The following is a 24,093-nucleotide window of genomic DNA, read 5'->3' as shown; positions in this document are numbered from 1 at the left end:
TTTAAACAAGACGCTTGACTTGAAGAGAAAACTATCTAGGATTCATTTTTTAGAGTAATTTATCCCTACTTAAAGACAGATTGCCCTACATGTAACAACTACGTACAAAAAAGTTATAAAATTGTCCTTAGTTTTACAATGATAAATGAAAAACATTAAAATTCTCCAATCAAACAAGGTATGTAAGGATTTTTTTATGTTGGTTTTTTGTGGTTTTGTGTTGTTGTTGTTAAAACAATGAGAGCAAAATAACTTGCTGGAATCTAAAGATAAGAGCTGAATGAATGGAGAGAGGGGGTATTTTCATAGAACCAGTACTTTTCCCCACGTTATCTCCATTTGATGTCAACCAAAACATTGGCCATTTAGTTTAAGAAGAAAAAGAAAAGCGCAATATGCTTGTGCACACACATCAGTTACTTTATGTACAATAAAGGAATAGGGAAGGGGATAATGAAAGAATAGAGAAAACTATACTGTAGTAGTCAGGATGTGGTGGAACCAAATGGCAGTTTTCTAATTGAGAATGTATTATTGGTTTATAACAAAATCTTGGAGTAAAGTAGCAGATTCCCTTTTTAGCAGACACTGCCTGTCTGTTGCTGGAACACATCAATTGTGTCTTCATCTTCCATTTCCAACTGTGCAGGTGTGTCTGTTTCATTGATTGGCTGCCCATCAAATTGGAATCTGATCTGCCTCATTGACAAACACTGTCATTCACAATAGGCTTTCATTAGTTTACTAAGTGGTGTATGCCTCTTAATCTTAAACTGCACCACAGAACTATCCTGCCCAACAACCTTCAAATTAATATGATCGTTGTTCTCAGTCTTGACTCCTTCCTTGGGTTTCTTGTTGGCCACGGTGAGTGCCGGGGTCGCCTCAGCAGCCACTTCACAAAAGAGGTACCAGGCCCGCACCAAAGGACCACACAAGCAGCACCAGGAGCGGCCCGTATACCATTTTTAAAGTTGGATAAAACATCAGATTAAAATCAATAAGGACCCAGCACTCGGGAGGCAGAGGTAGGAGGATTGCCATGAGTTCAAGGCCACCTTAATTCCAGGTCAGCCTGGACCAGAGTGAGACCCTACTTCGGAAAAAAAAAAAAAATCAATAAGGAAATAGAGACCTGGACAACACTATAAATCAATCAGAACTAACAGACATGTACACAAGACTGCCCAACAACAGCAGGATACATATTCTCAAGTGTGCATGGCACATTGTCTAGAGAAGACCATATGCTAAGCTACAAAACAAGCTTTAGGAAATTTATTGCTGCTTTTTCATTTTGGTTGTGGTTTTTCTTCTTTTTGTTTTCTTTTCTTTTCTTTTTTTTTTTTTAGAGAAAGAAAGAGAGAGAGAAAAAATAATTGGTGCACCAGGACCTCAGCCACTACCGCCAATCACCAGATGCTTGCGCCACCTAGTGGGCATGTGAGACCTTGTGCTTGCCTCACCTTTGTGCATCTGGTTTATGTGGGATCTGGAGAGTTACTGAACATTGGTCCTTAGGCTTCACAGGCAAGGGCCTTAACCACTAAGCCATTTCTCCAGCCCATCTTTTTTGAAACTAAGTCTCATATAGCCCAGGTTGGCTTCAAACTCACTATGGAACTGAGAATGACCTTCAACTCCTGATCCTCCTGCCTTCACTTCCTAAGCACTGGGATTGCAGATATGCATCATCATTCCCAGCCAACCTTTAATGAAATTTTTTTTTAATTTTTTTTTAATTTATTTATTTGAGAGTGACAGACACAGAGAGAAAGACAGAGAGAGAGAGAGAGAGAATGGGCGCGCCAGGGCTTCCAGCCTCTGCAAACGAACTCCAGACGCGTGCGCCCCCTTGTGCATCTGGCTAACGTGGGACCTGGGGAACCAAGCCTCGAACCGGGGTCCTTAGGCTTCACAGGCAAGCACTTAACCGGTAAGCCATCTCTCCAGCCTCTTTAATGAAACTTAAGGTTGAATCATGGCCAGGTATGGTGGTTGTTGCAGTCAGGTCCACATTGCTGGTAGAAATCACCCAACCAAGAACAGCTTGTGGGAAAAAGAGGTTTATTTTGGATTACAGGCTCCAGGGGAAGCTCCACGACAGCAGGGAAAAGGATGGCATGAGCAGAGGATGGACATCACCCCCTAGCCAACATAAGGTGAACCTAGCAACAGGACAGTGTGCCAAACACTGGCAAGAGGAAGCTGGCTATAACACTCATAAGCCCGCCTCCGACAATACACTGTCTCCAGGAGGCATTAATTCCCAAATCTCCATCAGCTGGGAACCTACCATTCAGAACACCTAAGTTTATGGAGGACACCTGAATCAAGCCACCACAGTGATGCATTCCTTTAATTGCAGCACTTGGGAGGCCCAGGTAACATCATTGTGAATTCAAGTCCATCCTGAGACTACATAGTGAATTCCAGTTCAGCCTAGGCTAGAGAGACACACTACCTCAAAAAAAAAAAAAAAAAAAGATTAAATCATACAAATCATCTATTCCAATCACAATAGAATGAAACTAAAAGACAGTACTAGATGTTAGGATATAAAATTCATAAATATATGAAAATTAAACAATATGCTTTTAAGAAGCCAGGAGTCAAAGAAAAAAATTCACAAGGGAAACTAGAAAATAATGAGGTAAGGCCAGGAATGGTGGCACACACCTTTAATTCCAGCACTCGGGAAGCAGAGGGGAGGATCACTGTGAGTCTGTGGCCACCATGAAACTACATAGTGAATTCCAGGTTAGCCTTGAAAAACATATATATGTGTGTGTGTGTGTGTGTGTATTATATATACAAATAACTGAGGTAAATAATGAGGTAAAAGAAAAACTAATATACCAAGATTTATATGATGCAGTAAGAGATATGCTAAGAAGAAAATAAATATATAGTTGCAAATGCCTATGTGAAAGGAGAAAGATTGAAAATCAATAATCTAATCATTTAAAAAATATAATTATAAAACAATTAAAAAATCAGAAATAGAACAAACTAAACCCAAAGACAGTAAAAAAGAAATGACACTAATTAAAGTGGAGGCAAATAAAATAAAGAAAAAAATAGAGACAAATCAAAAAAGAGGTTAGTTCTTTGAAAATACAAAAAAAAATTGTCAAAATTTTAACTAGATTGACAATCTTTTAAATAAAATTACTAAAATCAGAAATGAGGGAAGGAGAGATTGCTTGTGGTTAAGGTGCTTGCCTGTGAAGCCTGAGGACCCAGGTTTGATTCCCCAGTACCCATGTAAACCAGACGCACAAGGTGGCACATGCATCTGGAATTTGTTTTCAGTAGCTAGAGGCTCTGGCTCGCTCTCACTCTCTCTCTCTCTCTCTCTCTAAACATATACATATATGTGTGTGTGTGTGTGTGTGTGTATCTTCTTTCTCATTAAAAAAATAAAATAAAGTAAAAATTTTAAAAAATTAGAAATGAAAAACTGAAGAGATGTCTCAGTGATTAAAGGTACCTGCTTGCAAAGCCAGCTGGCCTGGGATTCAATTCCCCAGACATCCAAGTAAAGTCAGACAAACATTTGTTTGTAGCATACACAATTCAAATAACTAAATAAATAATTTAAATCAGAAATGAAAGTATGGATATCATTAGCAATTTGATATGAATGTATTATAAGAGGGTTCTATGAACAACTACATTCCAACAAACTGGACAACCTAGAAAAAATGAATAAATTCCCAAAACAAAAACTACCAAAACTGACCAAATAAAAAATAGAAAATCTGAATAGATATATAGTAAGTAAGGAGATTGAATCAGTAATTAAAAAAAAAAATCCTTCCAGGCTGAGGATGTAGCTCAGGTTGTAGAGTGCTTGCCTAGAATACACAAGGTCCTGAGCTCAATCTCTACCACCACATAAACTAAGCATGATGGTACACACCCATAATCCCAGCACTTGAGGGCGGACCCAGAAGGATCATAGGTTCAAGGTCATTCTTAGCTCCACAGTGAGTGTGAGGTCAGCCTAAACTACATGAAACGCTGATTCAAACTGGAAAAAAAAAAATACAGGCTGGTCATGGTGGTGCACACCTTTAATCCCAGCACTCAGGAGACAGAGGTAGGAGAATCAACATGAGTTTAAGGCCACCCTGAGACTACATAGGGAATTCCAGGTCAGCCTGAGCTAGAGTGAAACCCTACCTCAAAAAATAAACAAACAACAACAAAACTATATATATATACATATATATAGTTTTGGGTGCAATAGTGGCATGTCTGTTATGGGGAAAACCAATTGCTCTCTAATTGGATGGAGACCTACTCCCTGGGAGGGAATACATCCCTGATACTGAAAACCTACAACAGGGGTAGTCATGAACCCTAGGGGTGTAACATCTGCTGCTGTCTGGCTAAATGTATATACTATGCTCACCAAACTGCTAGTAAGCACTTCTCTTAATGTTCATACCCATATATTAATGCTACTCTCACTTTTGGTTAGAGAAGCTTCTCTTTTCAGATGGTGGTGACCTTGGGATGACTCAGAAGGCGCCATGATGCTAAGAAGAAGTGACAGAGGAGTGCTCAGCCCTGAAATATCTCAATCACATCTTTCAAGGCTCAGGGTCCAATACAGAAGAGGTGGTGGAAAGAATACAAGAGTGAAAGGAAGGCTAGGATGTGCTCCTCCAGCACAAAATGGCCTGGATATCCATGACCACGTAATGCCTGACACTACCTACACAAGACAATCATAATAGGAAGAAAAGATCATGAGATCAAAATAAAAGAGACTGATTGAGAGGGGGAGGGGATATGATGGAGAGTGGGGCTTCAAAGGGGAAAGTTGGGGGAGGGAGGGGATTACCATGGGTTATTGTCTACAATTATGGAAGCTGTGAATAAAAAAAAAAATTTTAACAAAAAAAGAATGTATCCAGGGCTGGAGAGATAGCTTAGCAGTAAAGGAGCTTGCCTGCAAAGCCTAAGGACTCATGTTCAATTCTCAGGTCCCATGTAAGCCAGACACACAAAGTGAGGCAAGCGCAAGGTTGCACATGTCCATTAGGTAGCACAAGTATCTGGAGTTCAATTACAGTGGCTGAGGCCCTGGTGTGCCAATTCTCTCTCTCTTGCCCTCGCCCTCTCTCTCTCTCAAAAATAAATAAATAAAATTTAAAAGAAGAATGTATCTGGACCAGTGGCTTCACTGGTGAATTCAACCAAATATTTCAAGAAGAATTAATATAAATCTTTATCAACCTCTTCCAAAAGTTTGAGGAGGTGCTAACACTTCCTAATGCATCCTAATTCATTTATTTCCCGATATCACAGCTGGATAAAAATACAAGGAAAGTACAGGCCAATATCCATCAGATATAGACATAAAAACACTTAGCAAAATATTAGAAAACTGTTGGGCATAGTGGTACATGCTTTTAATACCAACCTGGGCTAGAATGAGGGAAAAAAAAAGAAAAAGAAGAAAGAGGAAAAAAAGAAAGAGAAGAAAACCCTAAATAAACCATATATACATATATTTATTTATTTGAGAGAGAGAAAGAGGAGAGAATGGGTATACCAGGGCCTCTAGCCACTGCAATCGAACTCCAGATACGTGCACCAACTTGTGCAGCTGGTTTGTGTGGGTTCTGGGGAGTTGAACCTGGGTCCTTTGGCTTTGCAGGTAAGCAACTTAATTGCTAAGCCATCTCTCCAGCCCAAGAAACCATTTTTTTTCTTTTTAAATTTATTTTTATTAACACACAATGAATTAGGTTAAATAAATCATTTTTTTAGGGCTGAAGAGATGGCTTAGCAAGTAAGGCACTTGCCTACAAAGCTAAGGACCCAGGTTCAACTCCTCAGAACCCACATATGCCAGATGCATAAGGTGGCGCATGCATCTAGACTTCAATTGCAGTGGCTAGAAGCCCTAGCATGCCAATTCTCTCTCAGTCTCACTCTCTTTTTCATAATAAAAATAAAACATTTAGCACAGCTGAAAGACAGACTACTCAGTAAATTTATGTAATAGTAGCTGCTCTGTGGTTTATCATGAGTGTGGTTTATAGTGACATTTTAAAAAAAGAAATCATGGGCTGGAGAGATGGCTTAGCCATTAAGCACTTGCCTGTGAAGCCTAAGGACCCGGTTTGAGGCTCAATTCCCCAGGACCCACGTTAGCCAGATGCACAAGGGGGCGCACGCGTCTGGAGTTTGCAGTGGCTGGAGGCCCTGGTGCGCCCATTCTTTCTCTCTCCCTCTATCTGTCTTTCTCTCTGTCTCTGTCGCTCTCAAATAAATAAATAAAAATGAACACAAATAAATCATCTTTTAAAACTTCTTAAGCTTATAACTTAGCAAAGTTTCAATATACACAAACCAACATGCAAAAATCAGGAAATCTATGCAGTAGCAATGAATAACCACAAAAGGAAACTAAGAAAACAATTACATGTACAATAGCACCAAACAGAACATTTAAGAATAAATTTAACCAAGTAGATATAAGACTTGTACTCTGAAAACCACAAACACTGCTGAAGGGATTAAGGAGATAGAAAGCTATTCCTTGTTCTTGGATTTAAAGGTTTGATATTGCTAACATCACAATAACATAACTTTCCAAAGTGATGTACAGATTCAGTGCAATCCGAATCAAAATCAAAATCCCAGTGGCATTTGTTTTTTTGTTTTTCTGTTGTTTTTTTTTTTTTTTGCAGAAAAGAGTAAATCCCACCCTAATATTCATATGGAATTTCAAGATACACCAAATAACCAAAAGAAGTTTTTAAAAACAAAAAAAAAGTGAAAGATTCATATTTCTTAGTATCAAAACTTACAAAGTTAACATAATCATTGTAGTCTGTTGCTGGCATCAGGACAGACATGCAGACCAATGCAAATGAACAGAGAACCCAAGAACAAACCTGCACACATATGCTCAGTAATTTTCTTTCTTTTTTTATTTTTATTTATTTATTTGACAGAGAAAGAGGGAGAGAGAGAGAGAGAATGGGCGCACCAGGACCTCCAGCCAGTGCAAACAAACTCCAGACACCTGCACCTCCTTGTGCATCTGGCTAACGTGGGTCCTGGGGAATCAATCCTGGATCCTTCAGCTTTGCAGGCAAACTACTTAACTGCTAAGCCATCCCTCCAGCCCTCGGTTATTTTCTTTATTTTCAAGTTTGAAAGGTTTTATTATAGAGTATTATAGAACTTGAGGGCAGGAACAAAGATGATGCTTCTGTAACAGAGGAAGGGTCTGGAGTGGGTAATCCCTGGTCAGTTACTTTCAACAAGGCTACCAGAATCATTTATTGAAGAAAGAGGGGCTGGAGAGATGGCTTAGCAGTTAATGAGCTTGTTTGCAAACCCTGGCAGTCCAGGTTTGATTCAATGCACAAGGTGACACATGCATTGGAAGTTTGTTTACAGTGGTAAGAGGCCCTGGAGTGCCCATACTCCCCCTCCCTCCCCCCTCAATAAATAAAATATTTTTCTTTAAAAAAACAAAGAGGGGCTGGGAAGATGCCTTAGCAGTTAAGCATTTGCCTGTAATACCCAAGGACTCCAACTCAAAGGCACAGTTTCCCAGTCCCCACAAGGTGGCACATGCATCTGGAGTTCATTGGCAGCGGCTGGAGGCCCTGGTGTACTCATTCTCTGTCTGTCTGTCTCTCTCTCTCTCTCTCTCTCTCTCTCTCTCTCTCTCCCTCTTTCTCTGTCTGTCACTCTCAAATAAGTAACATTTTAAAAAAAAAAAAAGAGTCTTGGTGCTAGAGAGATTGCTTAGTGGTTAAGGTGCTTGCCTGCAATGCCTAAGGACTCAAATTTGATTCCCCAAGACCCACATAAGCCAGATACACAGATGGTGCATGTGTTTAGAGGTTGTTTGCAACGGCTGGAGGCCCCAGTGTACCCATTCTCTCTATCTGCCTCTCTGTCTCTCTCAAATAAATTATATATATGGTTTTTCGAGGTAGGGTCTCACTGTAGCCCAGGCTGACCTGGAATTCACTAAGGAGTCTCAGGGTGGCCTCGAACTCACGGCAATCCTTCTACCTCTGCCTCCCGAGTGCTGGGATTAAAGGTGTGCATCACCACACCCGGTTTATAAAATATTTTTTAAAAGAGTCTTGCTGAGCGTGGTGGCACACACCTTTAATCCCAGCACTCGGGAGGCAGAGGTAGAAGGATTGCCGTGAGTTCGAGGCCACCCTGAGACTCCTTAGTGAATTCCAGGTCAGCCTGGGCTACAGTGAGACCCTACCTCAAAAAAAAAAAAAAAAATTACAGCTGGGCATGGTGGCACACATCTTTAATCCCAGCACTCAGGAAGCAGACGTAGGAGGATTGCCGTGAGTTCAAGGCCACCCTGAGATCACATAGTGAATTCCAGGTCAGCCTGGGCTAGAGTGAATCCCTACTTCAAAAAACCAAAACAATAAAGTCTTTTGGGTTGGAGAGATGGCTCAGTGGTTAAAGGCACTTGTCTGTAAAGCCTAAGGACCTGGGTTCGATTCCCCAGCACCCACATAAAGCCAGATGCACAAAATGGGACATGTGTCTGGAGTTCATTTGCAGTGGTAGGAGACCCTGGCATGCCTATATTCATATTTTCTCTCTCCTTGTAAATAAATAATAAAAAAATATTTTTTAAACTTAAAATTTTGGACTCTCATCAACAAAATGAAAAGACCACCCATAGGATGGGAAGAAATATTTATAAATCACATATCTGATGGGAGTCTATTAGCAGTGATCTATAAAGAGAAAAACCTCTCACGATTCAGTAACTGTTTGCTGGTAGGAGAGGGAGTGAGGAAGCTTTCACGGTGTTTTGGGGGAGCAGCGGCTGGAAATGGAAGGAATGTCCTCACGGGGAGTCAGCGGGACATGGAGGAAGTAAACTCGGGCAGCTGGGGGACTGATTGGCAATGTGCATTACTTAGTTTGTGCATACTGCTGGGGCAGGGCACAAGGACAGGGGCCAGCTCTCAGGAAGGAAAGGGAGGGGGGCGAGGGAAGTGAAAGTGTCTGACCGCATAAATAGGCAGCAGGCCCGTCCCAGCCCACACACAGACCCCAACCTGTGGTGGCCTGCAGCTCCGGCCTCATCGTCATCCTCAGCCACAGCCATGGCTCAGATGATGTCTCTGAGCCTCCTTGTCCTGGTCCTGGCCCTCTGCATCCCCTGGACCCAAGGTACCAAGGGAGTGGGGAGCTCTAGCTGGGGGAGAGGCATGGGAGACCTGGGCAGGATCTCTTAAGCAGCCTCTGGCTCTGGGAACCCGCCTCGCAGGTAGTGATGGAGGCGCTCAGGACTGCTGCCTCCGGTACAGCCAGAAGAAGATTCCCTACAACGTAGTCAGAAGCTACCGGAAACAAGAGCCGAGCTTGGGCTGTGCCATCCCGGCGATCCTGTGAGTGGACACTGGGGGTGGGTACCGGCTGGTGGCTGAGTAGGGAAGGTATGGTGGGCCAGGCTGAGAAAGCTCGCTGTCCTCCAACCCGCAGGTTCTCACCCAAGAAGCGCTCTCAGCCCGAGCTCTGTGCAGACCCGAACGAGGGCTGGGTGCAGAGGCTCATGCAGCGCCTGGATGATCCACCAGCCCCACGGAAGCAAGTCCAGGGTTGTAGGAAGAACAGGGGAGCCCCCAAGCCAGGAAAGAAGGGGAAGGGCTCCAAAGGCTGCAAAAGGTGAGGAAGCGTGAGGGGGCGGGGGGCAAGGTGACACTTCCCTCAGCCCCTCACACACCTCTTCTGCTCTCCCAGGACTGAACTGACACAGACCCCAAAAGGCCCATAGATCACAGTCCAGCCTGGAGCCTAGGAGACCCCCCTCCCCACGCCAACATCATCAAGGCTTTGAGTCCAAACCCGAGGGCAAGAACGGGCCTGGAAAACAAGAAGGACCTCAGGGGCCCTGGAGCAGCCGCCTCATGCTGGCCCTGTCCACGCCCGTCTCCTGCTTCACCCATTCTACTGGCGTTCGCACCCTTTCTTGCTTAGCTGAGCTGCCCCGCCCTCCCTGGCCCAGGCCCAGAGAAGCAGAGGAAGGATACCGAGGAGACAGCTGGACTGTCCCGTCTGGGAGGTTACACGGGACCCAAGACCTGACCTCGCTCTCCACAGCACTCCATCCTTAAGACCCTTGTAAATATGATGTGTACCTAACTGAATAAAAAGCTGTTCCAACCCAAACACCTGCTCCTGCGTGCCTGTTCATGGGGAAGGCGGTGTCACGAGGGAGGGGAAGGGAGGGGAGGGAAAGGAAAGAATAGGCATGTCAGATCTTTATGCAACTGCAAACGAACTCCAGACACATGTGCCACTGTGTGCATCTGACTTTATGTGCGTACTGGGAATCAAACATGGACTATTAGGCTTTACAGGCAAATGCCTTTTACTGGCTGAGCCATATATCCAGCCCCTCCATTAAGTTCTTAACACTAAGGAGCAAGTCTCTGAGGAAAGGCCTTTGGAAGCCCAGGATTTAGACATAAATCTATCTCCCCTTCAAGAACACCAGCCAAGCTCCCTTCTGCCTCGTCCTCCTCAGAGCTGAGACCCACTTGTTCCCCAGGCAGTGAGAAAAAAGACCATTGATGGATTATGACAATGTGGAAAAGAGAAGGGACAGATCTTAGGAGGAGGACAAAGAAGGCGGGACCTAGGAAGCTAGTGGTGGCTACCCCATCACCTTTTCTTTCCACAGCCTAAGTAGAGCACAGTATTGACCACTTAGCATAAATTGTGAAAGCATCTGCCCCTCAGTCCTCATAGGGGCTGGTAGAGACAAAGGCTCCTATCTATCCTGGGCAATCAGGGGTGATCTTAGCCTACAAACTCAGGTATACACTACATATGTCCATGCAAAATGCCCTTTAAATGAAATTTATTCCTATTCCACACCCATGCACTAGAATGCTCCTAAAAATTTTGACCTCAGGTGCTCTAAGGCAACCTCATCTACCAAAGGCTATGTAAAGGTCGTAGTAATACCAAGCCCTAGGTGAGACCTCCTGCCTGCCTCCCACACACCATCCCATCAATGGACACTGCCAGGGGAAGGGCTGACCCCTGTAGTCCCAGCAGGTATTTCTCTTCAGATCTGTGCCAAATTTGAAACAGGGAATTCTAATATCTGAACCTTCAGACTAGAACCTCACTGTCCCATAACACACACACAAATCTACTGAGAATCCTATCACTTGCCCATCACAACTAGCGACTACAGCCCACCAGCTAGGCCTACACACTATCCCCTTGGCAGTCTCTCCCTCTACCTAACCCCCCCTCCAAGAGTGTAACCTTTTCCCAGGTTTACTTTAGTCTTTTACAAAAGATTTTTTTTAAGTACCTTTAACATCAGGATGCCTCCACTTGCAGCCAAGTCCAAACCTTCCTGATCTAAAGTGAGGACAAACATAGGTACAACAGACAAAACCTAGTCATCTGGTGGCGCAGGCCTACAATCTCATCTCTTAAGACAGGAACATCATAAATTCAAGGCCTGCCTAGGCTGCAGAGTGAGGTTTTCAGCCTGGACATCTTAGTGAGATGCCCATCTTAAAATTTAAAAAAAAAAAAAAAAAAAGCCGGGTGTGTCAGTGCACGTGTTTAATCCTAGCACTCGGGAGGCAGAGGTAGGAGGATCACCGTGAGTTCAAGGCCACCCTGAGACTACATAGTGAATTCCAGGTCAGCCTGGACTAGAGTGAGACCCTACCTGTGTGTTTGTGTGTGTGTTTGTGTGTGTGTGTGTGTGTGTGTGTGTGTGTGTGTAGAAAAAAATCATGAAGGTAAATTATCTTCAAAGTTTAAAAGGATGAAAACATTATAATCTCTGAAATCCTCATCCTGAGGGTTTTTTGTTGTTGTTGTTTTGTTTAGTTTAGTTTTTTGAGATAGTGTCACTCTCTCTAGCCCAGGCTGACCTGGAACTCACTCTGTAATCTCAAACTAGCCTTGAACTCATGGCGATCCTCCTACCTTGACCTCCCAAGTGCTGGGATTAAAGGCATGTCACCACGCCCAGCCTGAGGTTTTCTTTAACACTGAAGCACTTAATTGCTTTTGTTGGGGGGGCAGGCTTTTATATAGCCCCAAGTGGCCTTAAACTCACTATGTAGCCAAGGACGACCTTGAACATCTGATCCTCCTGCCTTTACTTCTTGAGTGCTTGGGATTAAAGGTATGTGCCACCACACATTTGTTGCTTATAAAGCTGAGTTATCTCAACTTGATAATAAATTATACTCATTGAAAAAGTTCTAATACCATGTTTTCAAATCAATTTACCACTATGTTTTCCACAAATGATCACACACATGCATATGAAATTGTGGGGGCTGGAGAGATGGCTCAGTGGTTAAAGGTGCTTGCTTGCAAAGCCTAAAGGTCATATAAAACCAGACACACAAAGTGGTACATGCATCTAGAGTTGGTTTGCAGTAGCAAGAGGCCCTGATATACCCATTCAGTCTCAGTCCCTCTTTCTCTCTCTCTCTCTCTCTCTCCTTTCTCTTTCCTTCCCTTCCTCCCTCTCTGCTTGCAAATATAAGTTTTTTTAATGTGGAGCAGCACTTTGTTGTAAAGAATTGCCACAGACTGTGAGGCTTCCCTGCATTCCCTGGTCCACTCCTTCCTTGTCAGTACTTTGGCCTCTTTAAAGCTAATCATGGGTGCTAGAGGGATGGTTTAGTGGTTAAGGCGTTTGCCTGCAAAGCCAAAAGACCCAGGTTTGATTCCCCAGGACCCACATTAGCTAGATGCACAAGGGGGCACACACATGTGGAATTTGTATGCTGTGGCTGGAGGCCCTGGTGCGCCCATGCTCTCTCTCTCTTTCCCTCCCTTCCTCCCTTCCTCTTTCTCTGTCAAATAAATAAATAAAAATAAAATATTTTAAAGCTAATCATGGGCTGGAGAGATGACAACGGTTAAGGCACTTGCCTGCAAAATCTAATATCTCTCTCTCTCTCTCTCTCTCTCTCTCTCTCTCTCTTCTTCCCTTCCTCCCTCCCTCATTTAAAAAAAAAATACAAGCCACCTGGCCATGGTGGCACACACCTTTAATCCCAGCACTTGGGAGGCAGAGGTAGGAGGATTGCTGTGAGTTCAAGACCAGCCTGAGACTATATAGTAAATTTCGCATCATCCTGGGCTAAAGAGACATCCTATCTCGGAAAAAAAAAAAAAAAAAAGCTAACCATAAGGCTTTCTCACAACCCCAGGCATATGAAACTGAAAGCAAATTTCAAGGTAAGAACCTGGGTTTCTCAACAACCCACCCTCTCCTGGTACCTGGACCACACTTTAGCCAGGCACAATTTCACTCATTCCTCATCAATCCAATCCTTTATAGGAACATATTACCAATGATGTATTAGTTATGATACCTTTTTGAAAATTAAAAATGGGAAGATGGGACTTTCAGCACCACACACATCCACTTTGGTCTATGTCCTAGTGAAGATTCTACCAGAAAGATGGAATCTATAACCTGTTACCTATTACTGCTCAAAATATCTGCTTCCTGGTTTTAATCACTTACCTGTGGAACATGTCCCCAGTGTCAACTGGCCTCTAGTCAAGTTCATTCTCTTTTGCCCATCCAGCTGTTTTTTTTTTTTTACCTTGTATTCTGAGACAAAATGATGCAATTCTGTTAAAATCATCAATGCTTCTATTCTTTTCTATGTCTTAAACTGTACATAACCATTTCTATGAAAGCTGAAGTTGTCAAACCTCCTTTTCTGTAATTCTTCCAGAATTCCCTACAGAGATTGTTAGCTAAAAACTTCACTTCCCTCAAGATAACTATTTCTCAGCTAATAGAAAATTAAAACACGCCAAGACAACTCTGTTGGTGTTATTTTAGACTTCTGATTTAGATGCATAGATGGTGATGATAATAAAATTGAATCAGTATTAAAAGACTAACAGGGGACTGGAAAGATGGCTTAGCAGTTAAGGCGCTAGCCTGCATAGCCAAAGGACTTTGGTTCGATTCCCCAGTACCCACATAAGCCAGATGCACAAGGTGGTGCATGCATCTGGAGTTCATTTGCAGTGGCTAGAAGCTCTAGTGCGCCCATTCTCTTTCTCTCTCTCTCTCTTTCTTTCTTTCCCACTCCCTCTCCTTCTTTCCCTCTCTCAAATAAATAAATAAAATACATTTTTAAAAGACTAACAGTCCAGGTGTGGTGGTGCATGCCTTTAATCCCAGCACCTGGGAGGCAGAGGTAAGTGGATCGCAGTGAGCTCAAGGCCACCCTGAGACTACATAGTGAATTTCAGGTCAGCCTGAGCTAGAGACCCTACCTCGGAAAACCAAAGGCGGGTAAGGGGGGAAAGGGGGGGAGACTAACAGGACATCCTTTGACAACACCTGAGGTGTTTGCCTAGAGAGGAAGCCATGGACTCCGCCACCAGGGGGCAGCAGCGTCTCCACGGTCCCCGCTCGGCTAAAGGCAAACAGCCCTGGCTTGAGAGCTGAGTTTTCTGTTCTCATTTCCTTTATCCTTCCGGGGCCATTTTTTAAAATTTGTTTTTATTCTTTAACATCAGATATGTCTCGTGCTAGGGCAGAGGTCCGTCTGTTTTTCTGTATCCGTTTATGAGCGGGCCGCACTCCCTTCCCACTCGTCGGGTTCAAGCCCTTCTTCCTCCACTCCGCTCCTGTCAGTAAATCCCCCGGAAATGCACAAACCTGGGCTTGGAGCTGGCGTTGTAACTAGGTGGTTTAGGAGTGTGGTTTCGTTATGCTGCGAAGAGAACTGCCAGAGGTGATGTGAGCTCACTTCCTTTACCCTTCGAGCCAGACACGAGTTATTCCATGTCTCCCTACATTTGGTGCCTTGGACTCGGGTAATTTGGGGGTCTTTTTGGCGGGGGCAGTGGCGATAAATGTCTCTTATTAGCCGACAGACACCGGCCTCCGACTCTTCGCCCGGGGCTCACGGGCCTGGACGGCGCGAGGGTGGCTGGTCCAGGTCGCGGGGGGGGGGGGGGGGATGCGGCCACCAAACCACGGCCACCAAACCACGGCCACCAAACCACGGCCGGAGTCGCGCGCCGCGTCCCGGCGCCACGCGCGGGCACCCACGGAGGAGCCCTGCCCCAGAGGTCCCGGGGCCCGCGAGCTGCGGGGCGGGGGGGTGGGACTGAAGGTGCTCGGGGATGTCGGAGTTGGGACGCCAACGCCCTCGCAGCCTGCCAGCGGACCTGCGCCTATGACAGACGAGTCACTAGTTAGGATCCCTCGTTCCAGAACCTTCCTTCCCAGGCTCGGGGCGCCCCCCCCCCCGCAGGCCTGAGAATCGGGACTTGGGCTCACAGACAGACCGACAGACACACGCCCACATCAGGGACTCTAGACAAATGCACACGGTGGCAGGGACACATCTTGGGACGCGCCCATTCACTCGTTCAACAAGCACTAAACATCTAGCCTGGGTCTTCTGTTCAGCGTCAGTCACTCGCAGGCACCCGGACTTCCGTCACGAACGTGGCCGACTTCCCTGGGATGGAGAGGGGAGTTCGCCCACACCCAGGTTCTCCTCCCACGGGTCAGACTCGGGCGCAAGGAGACTGAAGCTCCTTAGAGCAGCGAAGAGCGAAGCTGAGCTGGGCTGGGTTGAGGCGCCCGGAGCTGGGACAAGACTTTGCTAGGGTTCACAACTGAACCAGGAGCCCCTCAAAGGAGGGTAGCGGATGGAACTAGTGGAGCTGTAACCCTGGGGGCTCTGAACATGAGGTCAGAAACTTGTTTCAAACCGACCTCCCTGATCTCCAGGCACCCACCCCACCTTTACCCACCAGGGGACTCTCCACCCATTGGGGACTGTGTTCTTTCCCTTTCGGCCATGATAGTGGGTACCTTCTTAGCAGCCCTCTTGCCCCCTCCTTCCCTGATTCCTCGCCTCCTCCCGGACTTGTACTATTGGCAAGTCTCACGACCTGAAACTTAGACCTCGTCTATCTACCTACGTTCCCTGTCTCCGTGATCTCGCTGTCTTAAGGCTTTAAATACTATCCATATGCTCCCGCATTTGACTGCAGCTAGCATCTTCCCCCTGAACCCCGGACGTATGCCAACTACCTACTTAACATTTCTATTTATATATCCTACACCCTGCTTTAACTTGACAAGCCAGAACCAGGCTCCTGGTCTCCCACAATCCCCACTCCTCTGCAGGCATCCGCATCTTGGTAAATGTTCTATCCATTGAGTTATTCAAGCCAAAAAAAAAAAAAAAAAAAAAAAACTTGCAGTATTCCTGCCTTTCCTTTCTTTCAGATCCTGTGCTGAGCAAAGCCAATGGCTTCTACCTTCTTTACAGGCTCTGGCCACCTCTCACCGACCCAAGCGCCGTCTTCTGCCCCCGCACTATGGCAGTAGCCTCCGGCCCTTGCTTCCACTCTTGCACCACTCTGGCCTAGTCTACATCTAATGACTCGAGGGAACCTCTGAAACACAAGTCAGATCACGGTGGGGCTCTGTCACCCCTTCAATAGCTCCTCATCTCAGAAACATTTAAATCTACAATGGCTGACAGCCCTGTACAGTCTGTCCTGTTATTCTGTCTCCTACAGATCTCCCCTGTGGGCCTCTCGCTGTTCCTCAACCACATTCTTGCCTCGTGGCCTTTGTGCCTGCTCTTTTCTCCTGCTGCAACATCTTCCTGGAATCTCTGTGTGGCTCTTCTCCCTACCGTCTTCAGGTCAACTCTCTCGTTATTTAAAGTAACAGTTCCCCCTGCACTACCTACCCCTTTTGCCTTCTTTAATTTCTTCTTGGCTCTCACTGTTATCTGACATACTATGTACTTTTGTTTATTGTCTGTCTACTCCATTAGAATAAAAAATTCACAACAGCGGGAATATGCTTCTGCTTTTCTTGCTGTTGCTTCCCAGTGCCGAGGACAGTGTGTGGCCTACAGGAGGCCCTCAATCTATACTTGTTGAGTAAATGTGGTACAGATGCCATCTGTCATTGCATTATTTCATTGTTCCATTCTTTCCTGTTGATTCTTGAACTCTCTCCCACCAGGCGCTCTGGGCAGATGGTAATGAAACTGAATTGAAATGCTATGTCAGCTTTGCACTCTGTACTACTGTGCAATTTAGGCTCCTTGCACAAAACAGATGCATACTAAAAAGGCTTAATGGAAGAGACGTATGAAGGGACCACTTACAGAGATGAGGGCAGGTAGCCACTCCGCATAAATTAAATTGGTGTAGCTCCATTTCTGCTAGATGAAATATACACTAAATATAGTGCCGGAAATTCTGCCCTGGAAGGGATTTAATTTCCTCACCGTCTCGCAGAGCCACCCCTAGATGGGGCTCTAAGCCGCTATTTGCCTCTGCTGCTAGCATATTAAGAGACCCATCGAAAAACAAGACCACCAATTTCTTTCTCTCCCTGATAACCGTGGAGAACATTTCCACAGAGCTGTGTGTCCAAAGGAAGAAACAGAAAATGACCTGAGGAAGAAGCTGAACCACCTGCCCGTGCTTTTTCTCGTGCCTTCTGAAATGCCTAAGGCCTGGTCTCTAAAGCACAATGCCAATTGTTTGTTTGTTTGTTTGTTTGTTTTGAGGTTTTTCGAGGTAGGGTCTCACTCTGGCCCAGGCTGCCCTGGAATTCACTATGTAGTCTCAGGGTGGCCTCAAACTCACGGCGATCCTCCTACCTCTGCCTCCCGAGTGCTGGGATTAAAGGCGTGCGCCACCACGCCCGGCTATACAATGCCAGTTTAATAGTAAATACTGTGTGTCCACCCAGCTGGCTGATGTGTGGTAGTATAGGTAATACCCTATAGCTCATCATCACTGGGTAAACTACAGTCTGAGTTTTATCAGGGCCCTGGTACAATCAGGAACTGTTTTGGTTTGTTTTCTGTTATTGTTGCTGTTTTTAAATATTTTATTTATTTCTTTGAGATAGATAAAGAGGAAGATAGAGAGTATGTTTGTGCCAGAGCCTCCAGGCACTGCAAACAAATTCTAGATGCATGTACCACCTTGTGCATCTGGTTTATCTGGGTCCTGGGGAATCAAACCGAGGTCCTTTGGCTTTTCAGGCAAATGCCTTAACCACCAAGCCATCTCTCCAGCCCTGCTGTTGTTTTTAGATAGGGTCTCACTTAATAGCCTGGGCTGACCTCAAATTTTCATATGTGGTTCTCTTGCCTCAGCCTCCTAAGTGCTGGCACGAGTGACCACACCTAGCCAGGAACTGTTTTTCAAAGTGAAAATAATTGTTAGCAGAAGAGTTGTGCCCTTGCTCCGATACTCTGAGTTTTTGCTATACTTCTGTCATTGGGGTTTATACAGTAACCTTGCCTGTCAGAGACAACCTAGAGTCAATTGGCTTCATGGGGTCCTTGGGTCCAAATAGAAGGAAAACTCCTAGAGCTTAGACCTGCTGTAGAGCCCTTCCTTGCTCTGGACCTCATTCAAAACTGTCAGCTTCGTGCAAAATCTCCAGCAAATATTTTGCAGTAGTACATCTAAATATAGTATTTGTTACCTCTGAAATTCAAACTGCCATTTAATATTGTGCCTCTTACTTCACGGTGAAGGTGAAACCTGCCCCAGGTCACTATGTTTTGGCTCACCTCCATTCCCAGTAATATAGAAACTTCACCACACTTTGAGAAAGACTAGGTGGTGGGAGGAATAAAATGCAATCGATATTTCAAAACACACACACACACTCAAAAAAATTAACCTGAAAGATTTTAATAAAAGGGCAATCTAAAAGGTGGATTAAAGAATTAAGGTGGATTAAGGAAACAACATGGAATAAAGTGGGACTACGGGGAATTCATTACCATATAGAAGCCCAAAGGAGGGAACAGGGTTCTAAGAGGATCTGTAACTCAGAGCTGAAAACAGTGGCACAGGCCAGTAATCCCAACACCCCAGAGGCTGAAACTGGAGATTGCTGTGTTTGAGACCACCATGGGCTAAAGAGCAAGTACCTGGTCATTCAGGGCTACAATACTCACCTGAAACAGTCTCAAGCAACCAAAAAAGGAAACAAAGAAGAACGGAAAGGAAGAAAGAAATCTTTAACTGCAGATCATATTTCGGCTTGCATCAGAGTCATCTGGAAGGTGATGAAATACACTTTGCTGGACCATCTCCAGACCTGATTTGGTGGCTCTGAGATCGCTTGTCTAACAAGGTCCCAGGTGATATTGCTACTGTTTGAAAACTACTCTTTGAAAACAATTGCATTGTTTGCTGCCAGCATGAAAAATGATGTGGGGGGATTAATATCCCAACTTCCCACGCCTGCTCACTGGTCTCCTGCTGCTGTCTCCCATGGGCCAAACCCAAACTGAAGTCAAAGAGTGAGGCACCCTGGGTGATGCAATCTGCACAAGTTGGCCTTCCTGAGAACACAGCAGGGTGAGAAGAGAGGGAAATAGACAGGGCTGGAACAAACAGAATAAGCTGAACCAGTGTAAGCAAAATGGTGGCTGATCAACAGAAAGATGCATGGGCAGGCACCTCAATGGAAGAATAGAGTAATGAGGGCTGGAGGGATGTCTTAGCAGGTAAGGCACTTGTCTGCACAGCCAAAGGACCCACATACGTCAGATGCACAAGGTGGCACATGTGTCTGGAGTTCATTTGCACCAGCTGGAGGCCCTGGTGTGTCCCTCCTCTCTTTCTCTCTCTGTCTCATAAATAAATAAATAAAATGCTTTTAAAAGAATAGAATAAATATAATGGTAAATATTTAATACGTACTTATAATACCAGCTTCTAAGCTTAAAAGGCTTTACTCAGGGCTGGAAAGATGGCTCAACAGGCAAGGCACTTGCCTGCAAAGCCTAAGGTCCTAGGTGTGATTCCCCAGTACCCACACAAAGCCAGATGCACAATGTGGCACATACATCTGCAGTTCATTCCTTGGAGTGGCTACAGGCCCTGACAAGCCCATTCTATCTGCCTCTCTCTCTCTCTTAAATGAATAAATAAATAAAATATTTTTAAAGAAAGCTTTACTCAGTAAAATGAGTAAACCTCATTTAATCCTAAAAAGTAAATATAGGGGCTAGGGAGATGGGTCAGTGGATACTGGCATTTGGGCCCCCAGCACCCATGTAAAAGCAGGTGGGAGGTGGAGACAAAAGAAGCTAGCCAGCTCTGTGGATGCAACAGGAGAAGAAGAGACCCTGCCTCAAACAAGGTAGAAGGTGAGGATCAACACCCAAAGTTGTCCTCTGTCCCCACATGCATACTGTGGCACATGCATACCCCCCAACACACACACACAACACACACAGAGAGCATACACACAAAAAAGATTCTTTTAAACATAACTCTATTAGCAGTCCCATTTTATAGATAAGGGCTAGATAACTTCCACCTGGCCACACAGCTAATAAGTACCAGAATATGACTCCCAACCTCTGTGCCATGTGAAATGTACTCTGTACTATGATCCATAGACCGTTGGCGTACAGGAAGGTGGGAGATAGTAAAGAGTGTAAACCCTACAGAAAAAGACACCTGACTCAAATCATGACTACCACCGACTAGCTGGGTGACCGTGTGCTCATTGAGTAAAGGGGGATAATGATATGAAATAATACACACTATATATAGTATTGCTATATCAAAGTCAAATGTCAAAGTCATTGATACAGAGCCTGGAAGACAATCAAAAATGGTAATGATAATAATAATAGTGATAGATAAAAAGAAAACTAAGAGTCAGAAACATCCCCCACCCCCATCCAAGAGGCTCCAGACCTTGGACACAGAGTGCTGAATGGGTATCCCATACAGGCATTACTCCTTTCAAAATTGTGTTTGTTTATTGAGAGAGAGAGAGGCAGATAGAGAGAATGGGCACACCAGGGTCTTCAGCCCCTGCAAACAAACTCCAAATGCATGTGCCACCTTGTGCATCTAGCTTACATGGGCCCTGGGGAGTTGAACCTGGGTCCTTTGGCTTTGCAGGCAAGCACTCTCCAGCCCTTAATTACCCTTTTGAGGCCTTTTCTTCCAATCTTTCTCACAAGGATGGGAAATCACTTTTTCCTCCTCTTCAATTCCTTGAAATTTAGAGATGTGTCTGAATATCAGCTGGCTATCCCTTCTCCTAGAAATCCCCTCATTGTTCCCAGGATTAAGGGAAGGGAAAGATGAAGGGAATTATTCCAGGCTGGGCTTCCTCCAGCTGTCTCTGTGATGAAGGATTTGGGAAAATGGTGAGCAGGGGAAGTGACAGTATTTGCTGCATTGAGAAGATGAATGGGGCTGGGGACATGGCTCAGTGCTTAAGGCACTTGCCTGCAAAGCCTAAGAGCCTAAGTTTGATTCCCCAGTACCCATATAAAGCCATATACACAGTGGCATATGCATCTGGAGTTTGTTTGCAGTGGCAGGAGGCCCTGGCATGCCCAGACACAGTCTTTCTGTGTCTTCCCCACCCCCCTCAAATAAATAAAATTTTAAAAAAGAAGAAGTTGAATCACAAGGTCTAAGATGTGAGATGGGGGTCCTAGGCCTCCTCCCAAGGAACTCCACTTTTATCTCTGCTTGTTCCAAGAGAGGGACTGGTCCTCAGACAGTGGGAAGAAAGATACCAAGATGACACAGAGAGGCCACCTGGGCTCTGGTGGGTGTTCTGAAGGCACCATGGAGCCTTCTTCACTCTAACCTCACCAGAAATGAGTGAGAAAACCCAGTGAGGCTGTGGGATGAACCTAGGGAAATGGACTCAACTCCTCACTCTGATCTCCCCGATCCTGACCACCATGTCTGAACCCAGAGATCTGGTTGATGTTGCAAATGCTACTAATGAGAAGAGAATGCAAACTCTCTGCAATTGGCAGGACACAGCCCCCCTTTTTTTGGCCAGACTGCAAATTTGTTATGTTCTCAGAGCTAAAGCCAAGGAAAGCAAAAATGGGGAAGCTGCTGTGGGAGGTGGGGGGGAGGCAGGGTTAGGCTCACCAGAAACCCAGAAACAGGGAGATAATAGGGGGGAAGCCCCAGAATTGGACCCAGAGGGGAATTTTTTGAACAAGGAAAGTGAAAGCTCGGCGTCATAAATAAGAGGTGGCTGCAGCTCTACATGGGCTCACACAGTCACCCTCCTAGGCACTTTCCTGCACCCTCAGGACGCCTCGTGTGCTTGCCTGGCATCACTACCCTGCACAAGCCTCACTCCACCTCTCACGCACCCTGCACACACCCAGAGCCTCGCTCAGGCCTGCCTCAGATCACCCTCCATGGCACCCTGTGTGGCCACGCTATTGGGCTTCAGCTTGCTGGTTCTCTGGACCTCCCCAGGTAAGCTGAGGGAAGAGTGGAGGAGGAAGTGACCATGAGCGGGGGTGGGAAGAGGAGGGAATAGCTAGATCTCAGACTGCTTGTCCATAGCCATGAAGGATACTGTAAATTCAAAGTCAAGGGTTCCCTGTGCCCTGTGGGTATGCCTATGAGTGCACCCCTAAATTCCAATGTGACTCAACCCTTGGCATATCCTGGGGCCTATGGCTGCCCCTATCCCTGCAGACTGTATGTCTTGCTACATTAGTTTCTCGGACAGAAGGGGATAGTACATATTGCTTCAGATAAAGAAAGGGAAAATGCTGAGGCAAGGATGAAGTCAAAATGTTTAGCAACTTGCTCCCTTTGCATTGCTGTCATTTGGGGTTCTGTTTGGGTGTTTTGTTTGTCTGGTTGGTTGGTTGGTGTATTGAGAGAGGGTCTTTCTATGTTGCCCAGGCTGGTCTTGGATTCTGGGCTCAAGCTGATCCTCCTGTCTCAGCCTCCCAAGCATCTGGGACTGCAGATGCAGCTGACGCCAGCCTGGCTATTTAGCAGTTTCTAACACCAGCCTCTCTGGTCCCCAGCTCTTCGACCAGCATGAACTCTTTATTTGTTGAAACGTGGGGGAAGTTGAGAAGACCTGTGAGGGAGGCTGTGTCATCAGGGCAACAAGAAGGCATTTGTGGGACTGCAAGCAGTGATTAGTTGCCAACCTGTTTAGAATATTTAATGACCAGTAGGGCCATATTAGTGTGCTCTGGCTGAATAGTGGGTCCAGCTGTCTCCCCAACACACACATCTTTAATACCACTTAGGGCTATGGCCTCCCTTCCTCATAATCCCCATGTCCCGTCCCCTTCTTTCCTCTTCTCAGCCCCAGCTCTGGGGGGTGCTAATGACGCAGAAGACTGCTGCCTGTCTGTGACCCGGCGTCCCATCCCTGGAAACATCGTGAAAGCCTTTCGCTATCTTCTTATGAAGGATGGCTGCAGGGTGCCTGCTGTAGTGTGAGTTGTGGGAAGACTGCCTACCCCCATCTTCCCATCAGCCTATGGTGATACCCCACTGCCTTATCCCTGGACTCCTAGCCGAGTTCAACCTTTCAAATAAACCTAAGAAACAGGTTCCCACACACAATCTCCAGCTTCTGTTCCTCACACTAGAACCTTCTAGGAAACTGGGTTCCACGGCTGCATTCTCTCTGGCCTCTGATTACAGGTTCACCACACTGAGGGGCCATCAACTCTGTGCACCCCCAAACCAGCCCTGGGTGGAACGCATCATCTGGAGACTGAAGAGGTCCTCTGCCAAGGTAAGCCTGGACATTGTGAGCCCTGCTTCTACCTTCCAAGTCCCTCCCCAAGATTCCAGCCCCTGACTCTGCCTCTCCCTCCCTCAGAGCAAGCGCCACAGCAGTTAGCCCCAGACAGCACCAGAGGGAGCCCTGCCTCTGAGTGAAGGGCTGTGACTCAGCCTGGCTTGGAGAAACAAGGACCAGAAGAGAGGACCAGGCCCCATGCTTCATCTCTGCACCAGACCTACCCAGCAGAGCCTGCAGTGTCAGTGTGAAAATGAGTGTGAGTGTGCAGGAGAGAGAGAGTGTGGAACAGCCTCTCCTCGGCCAGATTACAGTGCTTCCAATAAAGCTACTTGGCACCCATAGGTCTATCTGTCTGTTGTCTGTTTGCTCTCTCCCCAGGAAGACAGGAACAGGAAGAGAGGAGGTGGGATGGTGAGATCTATTTCCACCCTGGGTTCTGAGTAATCTGCTTGCCAGCCTCC

At 45.7% G+C, this 24,093-nt stretch overlaps 2 protein-coding genes, 1 long non-coding RNA gene and 1 pseudogene across 3 annotated transcripts; 3 read left to right on the top strand and 1 right to left on the bottom strand.

Annotated features, from left to right (window-relative positions):
- Positions 1-578: 578 nt before the first annotated feature.
- Positions 579-9,114, bottom strand: LOC101613052 (annotated as a pseudogene).
- Ccl21 (C-C motif chemokine ligand 21) lies at positions 9,074-10,200 on the top strand. The gene is made up of 4 exons (XM_004658353.2): positions 9,074-9,201; positions 9,299-9,419; positions 9,514-9,696; positions 9,772-10,200. The coding sequence occupies exons 1-4, from the start codon at positions 9,135-9,137 to the stop codon at positions 9,803-9,805; spliced, it is 405 nt and encodes a 134-aa protein (XP_004658410.2). The 5' UTR covers positions 9,074-9,134; the 3' UTR covers positions 9,806-10,200.
- A 6,255-nt stretch (positions 10,201-16,455) lies between these two features.
- LOC123457726 lies at positions 16,456-16,880 on the top strand. The gene is made up of 2 exons (XR_006635127.1): positions 16,456-16,495; positions 16,600-16,880. It is a non-coding gene; the product is annotated as an uncharacterized LOC123457726 (long non-coding RNA).
- Positions 16,881-22,268: 5,388 nt separating this feature from the next.
- Ccl19 (C-C motif chemokine ligand 19) lies at positions 22,269-23,824 on the top strand. The gene is made up of 4 exons (XM_045142025.1): positions 22,269-22,329; positions 23,186-23,318; positions 23,530-23,623; positions 23,711-23,824. The coding sequence occupies exons 1-4, from the start codon at positions 22,269-22,271 to the stop codon at positions 23,729-23,731; spliced, it is 309 nt and encodes a 102-aa protein (XP_044997960.1). The 3' UTR covers positions 23,732-23,824.
- The last annotated feature ends 269 nt before the right edge of the window (positions 23,825-24,093 follow it).

This window comes from Jaculus jaculus, chromosome 1 (assembly GCF_020740685.1).
Source record: "Jaculus jaculus isolate mJacJac1 chromosome 1, mJacJac1.mat.Y.cur, whole genome shotgun sequence".
Classification (NCBI taxonomy): domain Eukaryota; kingdom Metazoa; phylum Chordata; class Mammalia; order Rodentia; family Dipodidae; genus Jaculus; species Jaculus jaculus.
This window is presented reverse-complemented; position numbering and strand designations above follow the sequence as displayed.